General features: G+C 41.0%; 1 protein-coding gene across 1 annotated transcript in view; it reads left to right on the plus strand.

The window, feature by feature from the left end:
* The window catches only part of LOC139573361 (gamma-enolase-like), a 16,706-nt gene extending 3,983 nt beyond the window's left edge, over positions 1–12,723 (plus strand). Inside the window, exons 7-11 of the mRNA XM_071396717.1 lie at positions 7,082–7,304; positions 9,012–9,209; positions 10,227–10,428; positions 11,621–11,788; positions 11,913–12,723. Of these exons, the coding sequence (XP_071252818.1) occupies positions 7,082–7,304; positions 9,012–9,209; positions 10,227–10,428; positions 11,621–11,788; positions 11,913–11,982 (861 nt within the window). The 3' untranslated portion in view covers positions 11,983–12,723. The remainder of the gene's footprint in view (positions 1–7,081; positions 7,305–9,011; positions 9,210–10,226; positions 10,429–11,620; positions 11,789–11,912) is intronic.
* Positions 12,724–13,034: the final 311 nt, after the last annotated feature.

Here is a 13,034-nt window from a genome sequence, read left to right on the forward strand (position 1 = left end):
CTACTGGATAAAGGAATGAAGGAACAACTAGATGAAGGAACAACTGGATAAAGGAATGAGGGAACGACTGGATAAAGGAATGAAGGAACTACTGGATAAAGGAATGAAGGAACTACTGGATAAAGGAATGAAGGAACAACTGGATAAAGGAATGAAGGAACAACTGGATAAAGGAATGAAGGAACTACTGGATAAAGGAATCAAGGAACAACTAGATGAAGGAACTATTGGATAAAGGAATGAGGGAACGACTGGATAAAGGAATGAAGGAACTACTGGATAAAGAAATGAAGGAACTACTGGATAAAGAAATGAAGGAACAACTGGATAAAGGAATGAAGGAACTACTGGATAAAGGAATGAAGGAACAACTGGATAAAGGAATGAAGGAACTACTGGATAAAGGAATCAAGGAACAACTAGATGAAGGAATGAAGGAACAACTAGATAAAGGAATGAAGGAACTATTGGAATGAAGGAACTATTGGATAAAGGAATGAAGGAACAACTGGATAAAAATATGAAGGAACAACTGGATAAAGGAATGAAGGAACTACTGGATAAAAGAATGAAGGAACTACTGGATAAAGGAATGAAGGAACTACTGGATAAAGGAATGAAGGAACAACTAGATGAAGGAACAACTGGATAAAGGAATGAGGGAACGACTGGATAAAGGAATGAAGGAACTACTGGATAAAGGAATGAAGGAACTACTGGATAAAGGAATGAAGGAACAACTGGATAAAGGAATGAAGGAACAACTGGATAAAGGAATGAAGGAACTACTGGATAAAGGAATCAAGGAACAACTAGATGAAGGAACTATTGGATAAAGGAATGAGGGAACGACTGGATAAAGGAATGAAGGAACTACTGGATAAAGAAATGAAGGAACTACTGGATAAAGAAATGAAGGAACAACTGGATAAAGGAATGAAGGAACTACTGGATAAAGGAATGAAGGAACAACTGGATAAAGGAATGAAGGAACTACTGGATAAAGGAATGAAGGAACAACTAGATGAAGGAATGAAGGAACAACTAGATAAAGGAATGAAGGAACTATTGGAATGAAGGAACTATTGGATAAAGGAATGAAGGAACAACTGGATAAAAATATGAAGGAACAACTGGATAAAGGAATGAAGGAACTACTGGATAAAAGAATGAAGGAACTACTGGATAAAGGAATGAAGGAACTACTGGATAAAGGAATGAAGGAACAACTAGATGAAGGAACAACTGGATAAAGGAATGAGGGAACGACTGGATAAAGGAATGAAGGAACTACTGGATAAAGGAATGAAGGAACTACTGGATAAAGGAATGAAGGAACAACTGGATAAAGGAATGAAGGAACAACTGGATAAAGGAATGAAGGAACTACTGGATAAAGGAATCAAGGAACAACTAGATGAAGGAACTATTGGATAAAGGAATGAGGGAACGACTGGATAAAGGAATGAAGGAACTACTGGATAAAGAAATGAAGGAACTACTGGATAAAGAAATGAAGGAACAACTGGATAAAGGAATGAAGGAACTACTGGATAAAGGAATGAAGGAACAACTGGATAAAGGAATGAAGGAACTACTGGATAAAGGAATGAAGGAACAACTAGATGAAGGAACTATTGGATAAAGGAATGAAGGAACGACTGGATAAAGGAATAAAGGAACAACTGGATAAAGGAATGAAGGAACAACTGGATAAAGGAATGAAGGAACAACTAGATAAAGGAATGAAGGAACAACTGGATAAAGGAATGAAGGAACTACTGGATAAAGGAATGAAGGAACAACTGGATAAAGGAATGAAGGAACTACTGGATAAAGGAATGAAGGAACAACTGGATAAAGGAATGAAGGAACTACTGGATAAAGGAATGAAGGAACTACTGGATAAAGGAATGAAGGAACAACTGGATGAAGGAACTATTGGATAAAGGAATGAAGGAACGACTGGATAAAGGAATGAAGGAACAACTGGATAAAGGAATGAAGGAACAACTGGATAAAGGAATGAAGGAACAACTAGATAAAGGAATGAAGGAACAACTGGATAAAGGAATGAAGGAACTACTGGATAAAGGAATGAAGGAACAACTGGATAAAGGAATGAAGGAACTACTGGATAAAGGAATGAAGGAACTACTGGATAAAGGAATGAAGGAACAACTGGAAAAAGGAATGAAGGAACAACTGGATAAAAGAATGAAGGAACTACTGGATAAAGGAATGAAGGAACTACTGGATAAAGGAATGAAGGAACAACTGGATAAAGGAATGAAGGAACAACTGGATAAAGGAATGAAGGAACAACTGGATAAAGGAATGAAGGAACTACTGGATAAAGGAATGAAGGAACAACTGGATAAAGGAATGAAGGAACTACTGGATAAAGGAATGAAGGAACTACTGGATAAAGGAATGAAGGAACAACTGGATAAAGGAATGAAGGAACAACTGGATAAAGGAATGAAGGAACAACTGGATAAAGGAATGAAGGAACAACTGGATAAAGGAATGAAGGAACAACTAGAAAAAGGAATGAAGGAACTATTGGATAAAGGAATGAAGGAACAACTGGATAAAGGAATGAAGGAACAACTGGATAAAGGAATGAAGGAACTACTGGATAAAGGAATGAAGGAACAACTGGATAAAGGAATGAAGGAACAACTAGACAAAGGAATGAAGGAACTATTGGATAAAGGAATGAAGGAACAACTGGATAAAGGAATGAAGGAACAACTGGATAAAGGAATGAAGGAACAACTGGATAAAGGAATGAAGGAACAACTGGATAAAGGAATGAAGGGGCAACTATATAAAGGAATGAAGGAACTATTGGATAAAGGAATGAAGGAACTACTGGATAAAGGAATGAAGGAACAACTGGATAAAGGAATGAAGGAACTACTGGATAAAGGAATGAAGGAACAACTGGATAAAGGAATGAAGGAACTACTGGATAAAGGAATGAAGGAACAACTGGATAAAGGAATGAAGGAACAACTAGACAAAGGAATGAAGGAACTACTAGATAAAGGAATGAAGGAACTACTGGATAAAGGAATGAAGGAACAACTGGATAAAGGAATGAAGGAACTACTGGATAAAGGAATGAAGGAACAACTGGATAAAGGAATGAAGGAACAACTAGATAAAGGAATCAAGGAACTATTGGATAAAGGAATGAAGGAACAACTGGATAAAGGAATGAAGGAACTACTGGATAAAGGAATGAAGGAACTACTGGATAAAGGAATGAAGGAACAACTGGATAAAGGAATGAAGGAACAAGTGGATAAAGGAATGAAGGAACAACTGGATAAAGGAATGAAGGAACAACTAGATAAAGGAATGAAGGAACAACTAGATAAAGGAATGAAGGAACTATTGGAATGAAGGAACTATTGGATAAAGGAATGAAGGAACAACTGGATAAAAATATGAAGGAACAACTGGATAAAGGAATGAAGGAACTACTGGATAAAAGAATGAAGGAACTACTGGATAAAGGAATGAAGGAACTACTGGATAAAGGAATGAAGGAACAACTAGATGAAGGAACAACTGGATAAAGGAATGAGGGAACGACTGGATAAAGGAATGAAGGAACTACTGGATAAAGGAATGAAGGAACTACTGGATAAAGGAATGAAGGAACAACTGGATAAAGAAATGAAGGAACAACTGGATAAAGGAATGAAGGAACTACTGGATAAAGGAATGAAGGAACAACTGGATAAAGGAATGAAGGAACTACTGGATAAAGGAATGAAGGAACAACTAGATGAAGGAATGAAGGAACAACTAGATAAAGGAATGAAGGAACTATTGGAATGAAGGAACTATTGGATAAAGGAATGAAGGAACAACTGGATAAAAATATGAAGGAACAACTGGATAAAGGAATGAAGGAACTACTGGATAAAAGAATGAAGGAACTACTGGATAAAGGAATGAAGGAACTACTGGATAAAGGAATGAAGGAACAACTAGATGAAGGAACAACTGGATAAAGGAATGAGGGAACGACTGGATAAAGGAATGAAGGAACTACTGGATAAAGGAATGAAGGAACTACTGGATAAAGGAATGAAGGAACAACTGGATAAAGGAATGAAGGAACAACTGGATAAAGGAATGAAGGAACAACTGGATAAAGGAATGAAGGAACTACTGGATAAAGGAATCAAGGAACAACTAGATGAAGGAACTATTGGATAAAGGAATGAGGGAACGACTGGATAAAGGAATGAAGGAACTACTGGATAAAGAAATGAAGGAACTACTGGATAAAGAAATGAAGGAACAACTGGATAAAGGAATGAAGGAACTACTGGATAAAGGAATGAAGGAACAACTGGATAAAGGAATGAAGGAACTACTGGATAAAGGAATGAAGGAACAACTAGATGAAGGAACTATTGGATAAAGGAATGAAGGAACGACTGGATAAAGGAATGAAGGAACAACTGGATAAAGGAATGAAGGAACAACTGGATAAAGGAATGAAGGAACAACTAGATAAAGGAATGAAGGAACAACTGGATAAAGGAATGAAGGAACTACTGGATAAAGGAATGAAGGAACAACTGGATAAAGGAATGAAGGAACTACTGGATAAAGGAATGAAGGAACAACTGGATAAAGGAATGAAGGAACTACTGGATAAAGGAATGAAGGAACTACTGGATAAAGGAATGAAGGAACAACTGGATGAAGGAACTATTGGATAAAGGAATGAAGGAACGACTGGATAAAGGAATGAAGGAACAACTGGATAAAGGAATGAAGGAACAACTGGATAAAGGAATGAAGGAACTACTGGATAAAGGAATGAAGGAACAACTGGATAAAGGAATGAAGGAACTACTGGATAAAGGAATGAAGGAACTACTGGATAAAGGAATGAAGGAACAACTGGATAAAGGAATGAAGGAACAACTGGATAAAAGAATGAAGGAACTACTGGATAAAGGAATGAAGGAACTACTGGATAAAGGAATGAAGGAACAACTGGATAAAGGAATGAAGGAACAACTGGATAAAGGAATGAAGGAACAACTGGATAAAGGAATGAAGGAACTACTGGATAAAGGAATGAAGGAACAACTGGATAAAGGAATGAAGGAACTACTGGATAAAGGAATGAAGGAACTACTGGATAAAGGAATGAAGGAACAACTGGATAAAGGAATGAAGGAACAACTGGATAAAGGAATGAAGGAACAACTGGATAAAGGAATGAAGGAACAACTGGATAAAGGAATGAAGGAACAACTAGAAAAAGGAATGAAGGAACTATTGGATAAAGGAATGAAGGAACAACTGGATAAAGGAATGAAGGAACAACTGGATAAAGGAATGAAGGAACTACTGGATAAAGGAATGAAGGAACAACTGGATAAAGGAATGAAGGAACAACTAGACAAAGGAATGAAGGAACTATTGGATAAAGGAATGAAGGAACAACTGGATAAAGGAATGAAGGAACTACTGGATAAAGGAATGAAGGAACAACTGGATAAAGGAATGAAGGAACAACTGGATAAAGGAATGAAGGGGCAACTATATAAAGGAATGAAGGAACTATTGGATAAAGGAATGAAGGAACAACTGGATAAAGGAATGAAGGAACAACTGGATAAAGGAATGAAGGAACTACTGGATAAAGGAATGAAGGAACAACTGGATAAAGGAATGAAGGAACTACTGGATAAAGGAATGAAGGAACAACTGGATAAAGGAATGAAGGAACTACTGGATAAAGGAATGAAGGAACAACTGGATAAAGGAATGAAGGAACAACTAGACAAAGGAATGAAGGAACTACTAGATAAAGGAATGAAGGAACTACTGGATAAAGGAATGAAGGAACAACTGGATAAAGGAATGAAGGAACTACTGGATAAAGGAATGAAGGAACAACTGGATAAAGGAATGAAGGAACAACTAGATAAAGGAATCAAGGAACTATTGGATAAAGGAATGAAGGAACAACTGGATAAAGGAATGAAGGAACTACTGGATAAAGGAATGAAGGAACTACTGGATAAAGGAATGAAGGAACAACTGGATAAAGGAATGAAGGAACTACTGGATAAAGGAATGAAGGAACAACTGGATAAAGGAATGAAGGAACTACTGGATAAAGGAATGAAGGAACAACTGGATAAAGGAATGAAGGAACAACTAGACAAAGGAATGAAGGAACTACTAGATAAAGGAATGAAGGAACTACTGGATAAAGGAATGAAGGAACAACTGGATAAAGGAATGAAGGAACTACTGGATAAAGGAATGAAGGAACTACTGGATAAAGGAATGAAGGAACAACTGGATAAAGGAATGAAGGAACAACTGGATAAAGGAATGAAGGAACTACTGGATAAAGGAATGAAGGAACAACTGGATAAAGGAATGAAGGAACTACTGGATAAAGGAATGAAGGAACAACTGGATAAAGGAATGAAGGAACTACTGGATAAAGGAATGAAGGAACAACTGGATAAAGGAATGAAGGAACTACTGGATAAAGGAATGAAGGAACAACTGGATAAAGGAATGAAGGAACTACATAAAGGAATGAAGGAACAACTGGATAAAGGAATGAAGGAACAACTGGATAAAGGAATGAAGGAACTACTGGATAAAGGAATGAAGGAACAACTAGATAAAGGAATGAAGGAACTATTGGATAAAGGAATGAAGGAACAACTGGATAAAGGAATGAAGGAACTACTGGATAAAAGAATGAAGGAACTACTGGATAAAGGAATGAAGGAACAACTGGATAAAGGAATGAAGGAACTACTGGATAAAGGAATGAAGGAACTACTGGATAAAGGAATGAAGGAACAACTGGATAAAGGAATGAAGGAACAACTGGATAAAGGAATGAAGGAACAACTGGATAAAGGAATGAAGGAACTACTGGATAAAGGAATGAAGGAACAACTGGATAAAGGAATGAAGGAACAACTGGATAAAGGAATGAATAAATGCTGTAAATTGACAAATACTGATGTATGTCTCCCTCTCCTCCCCTGGTCCCCCTCTCCCTCAGGCATTTAACGTCATCAACGGGGGCTCTCATGCGGGCAACAAGCTGGCCATGCAGGAGTTCATGGTACTTCCTGTAGGGGCGGAGTCTTTCAGGGACGCTGTGCGTGTGGGGGCGGAGCTGTATCAGACGCTGAGGGAAGTGATCAAGGAGAAGTATGGCCAGGACGCCACCAACGTGGGGGACGAGGGGGGGTTCGCCCCAAACATACTGGAGAACACTGAAGGTGAGAGAGACAGGAGGAAAGACATATCAAAGACACTACTGCATGGTCCGAAAACAACTTCTGTAGACCCTCAGCTTTGTGTTTTCAGATGTGAAGGAAACAGCCTTCCAATTGCCTTACATTGCCTTCAGAAAGTATTCACACCCCTTGACTCTTTCCACATTTTATTGCATTACAGCCTGGCCTACACACAATACCCATAATGTCAACGTTTTTAGAAATATTAACATGTCTTGAGTCAAAAAATATTCAACCCCTTTGTTATGGCAAGCCTAAATTAGTTTGGGAGTAACAATTTGCTTAACAAGTCATATAATAAGTTGCATGGACTCACTCTGTCTGCAATAATATTGTTGTACATGATTTTTGAAGGACTTCCTCATCTCTGTACCCCACACATACAATTATCTGTAAGGTCCCTCAGTCGAGCAGTGAATTTCAAACACAAATTCAACCACAAAGACCAGGGAGGGTTTCCAATGCCTTGCAAACAAGGACACCTATTGGTAGATGGGTAAACATATAAAAAGCAGACATTGAATATCCCTTTGCGCATTGTGAAGTTATTAATTACACTTTGGATGGTATATCAATACACCCAGTCACTACAAAGATACAGGCATCCTTCCTAACTCAGTTGCCGGAGAGGAAGGAAACTTTAAAACAGTTACAGAGTTTAATGGCTGTGATAGGAGAAAACTGAGGATGGATCAACAACATTGTAGTTACTCCACAATACTAACCTAAATGACAGACTGAAAAGAAGGAAGCCTTTACAGAATACAAATTTTCCAAAACATGAATCCTGTTTGCAATAAGGCACTAAAGTAAAACTGCATTATGTTTGGGGCAAATCCAACGCAACACATCACTGAGTATCACTCTTCATATTTTCAAGCATGGTGGTGGCTGCATCATCTAATGGGCATGATTGTCGTTGGCAAGGAATAGAGAGGTTTTTTATATAAAAATAAACTAAATAGAGCTAAGCACATGCAAAATCCTAGAGGAAACCTGGTTCAGTCTGCTTTTCCACCGGACAGTGGGAGATAAATGTACCTTCCAGCAGGACAATAACCTAAAACACAATGTACAATCCAGGTGTGCAAAGCTCTTAGAGACTTACCCAGAAAGACTCACAGCTGTAATCGCTGCCAAAGGTGATTCTAACATGTATTGACTCAATAAATTTGCCAAATGTCTAAAACATGTTTTCACTTTGTCATTTTGGGGTATTGTGTGTTGATGGGTGTGAACAAAAATCTATTTTATCCATTTTGATTTCAGGCTGTAATATAACAAAATGTGGAATAAGTCAAGGGGTATGAATAATTTCTTAATGCGCAAGATTCCTAATATTACCGTAAATACAGAAGGGGTGGGAGCCCGTGGTTGTTTTTGAACTGGGCTCATAAATAAACACAGCACATTGTCTTTCAGAGACAGAGCAAGACAAGCACAATACCCAATATACCCAAGCACAATATCACTCACTGTTTTATAACAACCCCCTCTCCCTGCTCACCTTTCTTGTCACACTCCCTTTCCCTGTCCTATCCCTGTGTCCTGTCCCTGTGTCCCCCTGTCGCTGTGTCGTGTCCCTGTGTCATGTCCCTGTGTCCTGTCCCTCTGTCCTGTCACCTGCCCGTGTCATGTCCTGTCCCTCTGTCCCTTTGTCCCTCTGTCCTGTCCCTCTGTCCTGTGCAGCACTGGAGCTGATCAAGACAGCCATTGAGAAGGCAGGTTTCACAGACAAGGTGGTGATCGGGATGGACGTGGCAGCCTCTGAGTTCTACAAAGAGGGCAAGTACGACCTGGACTTCAAGTCTCCGCCCAACGCAGACCGCCACATCAGCGCCCAAGAGCTCTGCGACATGTACCAGGGCTTTGTCAATGACTACCCAGGTTTGTGTGTGTGTGTGTGTGTGTGTGTGTGTGTGTGTGTGTGTGTGTGTGTGTGTGTGTGTGTGTGTGTGTGTGTGTGTGTGTGTGTGTGTGTGTGTGTGTGTGTGTGTGTGTGTGTGTGTGCGCGCGTGCCTGTCACCCTAACATGGTCAATTGTTCCATGATATGTTTGATTAGGCTACTCCCCTCCCGACGATAACCCTGATGTCTTGTACTGAAGCTCTGTTTCACACACACACACACACACAGCCATAGAGACATGGATAAGCACCAGTGATGGGGGACAGGGTACATCAGTGCAGCTCCCACCTTGCCAAATGTGCACTGTAGCGCATAATTAAAACCTCATTAACTGGTGTCAGGAAATGAGGGGAGGCTGTCCAATCTCTCTCTCTCTTTCTTTCTCTCTCTTTCTTTCTCTCTCTCTCGCTCTTTCTCTCGCTCTTTCTCTCTCTTTCTCTCTCTCTCTCTCTCTCTCTCTCTCTCTCTCTCTCTCTCTCTCTCTCTCTCTCTCTCTCTCTCTCTCTCTCTCTCTCTCTCTGTCTCTCTGTCTCTCTGAGGAGTGTAGAGTGTAATGGGAGATAGTATAGTGTGTCCAGTCAGAGGCAGTAATTGAAATCCCCATTAAGACTGACACGCTGTACCTCTGAGCCCATCCACCGTAGGCCATGAGTGGGTCTTGAGCTAATCAACCAACTCCCATCACACACCCCTTAATACGCTAGAGTAAGCACACACACACACACACACACACACACTCCTTAACATGGTAGAGTCATTTCCTTCACTCTAGGTAGATCTTTCCTTTAGGGACAGATCTAGGAATATCTACTGCTCAGAAATTGTAACATTAACAATTAGGGGTTTAAATACAAAACTGTCCTTAGATCAGTGTCTAGAGGCATTGTCCCAGGTCACCCTTAGCCTACCCTCATTCTCCCCCTGTCCTTATTCTCCATTATGGTTGCAGCACACACAAACACTCACTAACATTCCTCCTGGCCCTCTCTCCTCCAGTGGTGTCCATTGAGGATCCGTTTGACCAGGATGACTGGCCGGCCTGGTCCCAGATGACAGCCTCCGTGGGGATCCAGGTGGTGGGGGACGACCTGACCGTCACCAACCCCAAGAGGATAGAGCGCGCCCTGGAGGAGAGGGCCTGCAACTGCCTGCTGCTCAAAGTCAACCAGATCGGCTCTGTCACCGAAGCCGTTCAGGCGTGAGTCAGGGAGGGGAGTGTGGAGCTGATTAGTATTTTAGAGTGTGTCCAAAATGGCACCCTTTTCCTGATATAGTGCTATATGGGCCCTGTACAAAAGTAGTGCACTATATAGGGAATACATACTGTAGGTTGCCATTTGCGATGCAGTTTGTGTGTTGATTTTAGAGCAGGTTTTATGTTATTGTAAACCCTATATACAGACCTTTATATAGTGATTTTCAATGTGCTTTACATTGTAAAGGTGAGAACTCACCTCATCCACCACGCTCCCTCTCTCTCTCTCTCTCTGTCTCTCTCCCTTTCTCTCCGTCTCTCTGTGTATCTCTCCATCTCTGTATCTGTCGCTATCTCTCGCTCTCTCTCTATGTATCTCTCCATCTCTATATCTGTCGCTGTCTCTCTCTCTCTCTCTGTCTGTCTCTCTGTGTATCTCTCCATCTCTGTATCTGTCGCTATCTCTCGCTCTCTCTCTATGTATCTCTCCATCTCTGTATCTGTCTCTCTCTCTCTCTCTGTCTGTCTCTCTGTGTATCTCTCCATCTCTGTATCTGTCGCTATCTCTCGCTCTCTCTCTATGTATCTCTCCATCTCTATATCTGTCGCTGTCTCTCTCTCTCTCTCTGTCTGTCTCTCTGTGTATCTCTCCATCTCTGTATCTGTCGCTGTCTCTCTCTCTCTCTCTCTCTATGTATCTCTCCCTCTCTCTCCATCTCTATATCTGTCGCTGTCTCTCTCTCTCTCTGTCTCTTTGTCTCTCTGAGTATCTCTCCCTCTCTCTCCATCTCTGTATCTGTCTCTCTCTCTTTCTCTCCCTCTCTCTCCATCTCTGTCTGTCTCTCTGTGTATCTCTCCATCTCTGTATCTGTTGCTGTCTCTCTCTCTGTCTCTCTGAGTATCTCTCCATCTCTATATCTGTCGCTGTTTCTCTCTCTCTCTCTGTCTGTCTCTCTGTGTATCTCTCCATCTCTGTATCTGTTGCTGTCTCTCTCTCTGTCTCTCTGAGTATCTCTCCATCTCTATATCTGTCGCTGTTTCTCTCTCTCTCTCTCTCTCTCTCTGTGTATCTCTCCATCTCTGTATCTGTCGCTGTCTCTCTCTCTCTGTGTATCTCTCCATCGCTGTATCTGTCACTGTCTCTCTCTCCCTCTCTGTCTGTCTCTCTGTGTATGTCTCTCTGTCTGTCCTCCAGGTGTAAGTTGGCTCAGGAGAATGGCTGGGGGGTGATGGTGAGCCACCGCTCAGGTGAGACAGAGGACACCTTCATTGCTGATCTGGTGGTGGGCCTCTGCACTGGACAAATCAAGACTGGAGCTCCCTGTCGATCAGAGCGGCTGGCCAAATACAATCAACTCATGAGGTTGGTACCCTACTCACTGTGTGTGGTTGTTGCTGTATGAGTATGTATAACTGTCTCTCTGTCTGTTCCTCTCTGAATTCTTCTCTGTCGTTCACTTTCTCTTTCTGTCTTTATCCTCTCTTAGGATTGAGGAAGAGTTAGGGGACCAGGCTCGCTTCGCAGGGCACAACTTCCGGAACCCCGCCGCCCTCTAAGACTCCTCTGGGCTGACGGACACTGACACAGAATCACAGACATACATCACATCACTGCAGGGCACAGACGGACTGACATAGATGGACAGACACAGATGTACACAGACAGATATACATAAATACCTACAATGAATCCTTTAGACAGATAGAAGGTCGGACAGACATATGGTTGGAAGGATAGAGAGACAGACAGACTGACAGACAGAGTGCGAGCAGACCGATAATCAATTACCGATTACCCCCTTAAAAAGTAAAGCAGAGACAGACAGACACAGAGAGAGAGAGAGAAAGAGCCAGACAGACAGATGCACTGAGAAACACATTAATATGAATTAGCCTTTATATCACTTATAACGCACTGATGTATTGGAGGTTATATGTTTGATCAGATGATGAGTTGGAGGCTGGTGCAGAATGCAGAAGGACTGATTGGTTTTAAACAAGACATTAGTGTGTTGCACAAAGCAGTGTTTCTCTCAAAACATACATGCACATTCCTCTACCTGTTCCCTCGTTCTTTTCCATCCCTCTCTTTTCTCCTCCCCTTTACTTCAAAGCGTTTTCCCATCTCAATTTCCTCAATTGCCCAACCCTTCCCCTTTCCTCCCCTCCTTCCACCTTTCAGTTACCACTTACATGTAAAAGCCTGCAACATAATTGTCTGTTACCACTTACATCTAAAAGCTTACCAGAGAAACCATCCAATCAATAAAGATATGAACACTTATGATGTAAACATCAGCCACAATTGTGTCTGTGTGTTTTGTATGGGATATTTTGTATTTTATATCATTCAAATGAAAGCTCTACTTTAGGCTGGCTATAGGCTATATTGGCTACTGCATCTTCTCTATGCCACTACTTTCACACGGGGCACAATCAATAGGATGGAACGTTGAGAACTTTGCAGGTGGAAATGCGGGGAAGCAGGTATCTGTTATGTTTGTTATGTTAACCATCTCCCGCGCCCGCATAGCCTGCTGGGTAACGTAGTCTAAATGTTATTAACACATAACAACACAGTATCCTAGAGCGTTGGGCCAGTAACCGAA

The sequence above is a fragment of the Salvelinus alpinus genome, chromosome 4 (assembly GCF_045679555.1).
Source record: "Salvelinus alpinus chromosome 4, SLU_Salpinus.1, whole genome shotgun sequence".
Lineage (NCBI taxonomy): Eukaryota > Metazoa > Chordata > Actinopteri > Salmoniformes > Salmonidae > Salvelinus > Salvelinus alpinus.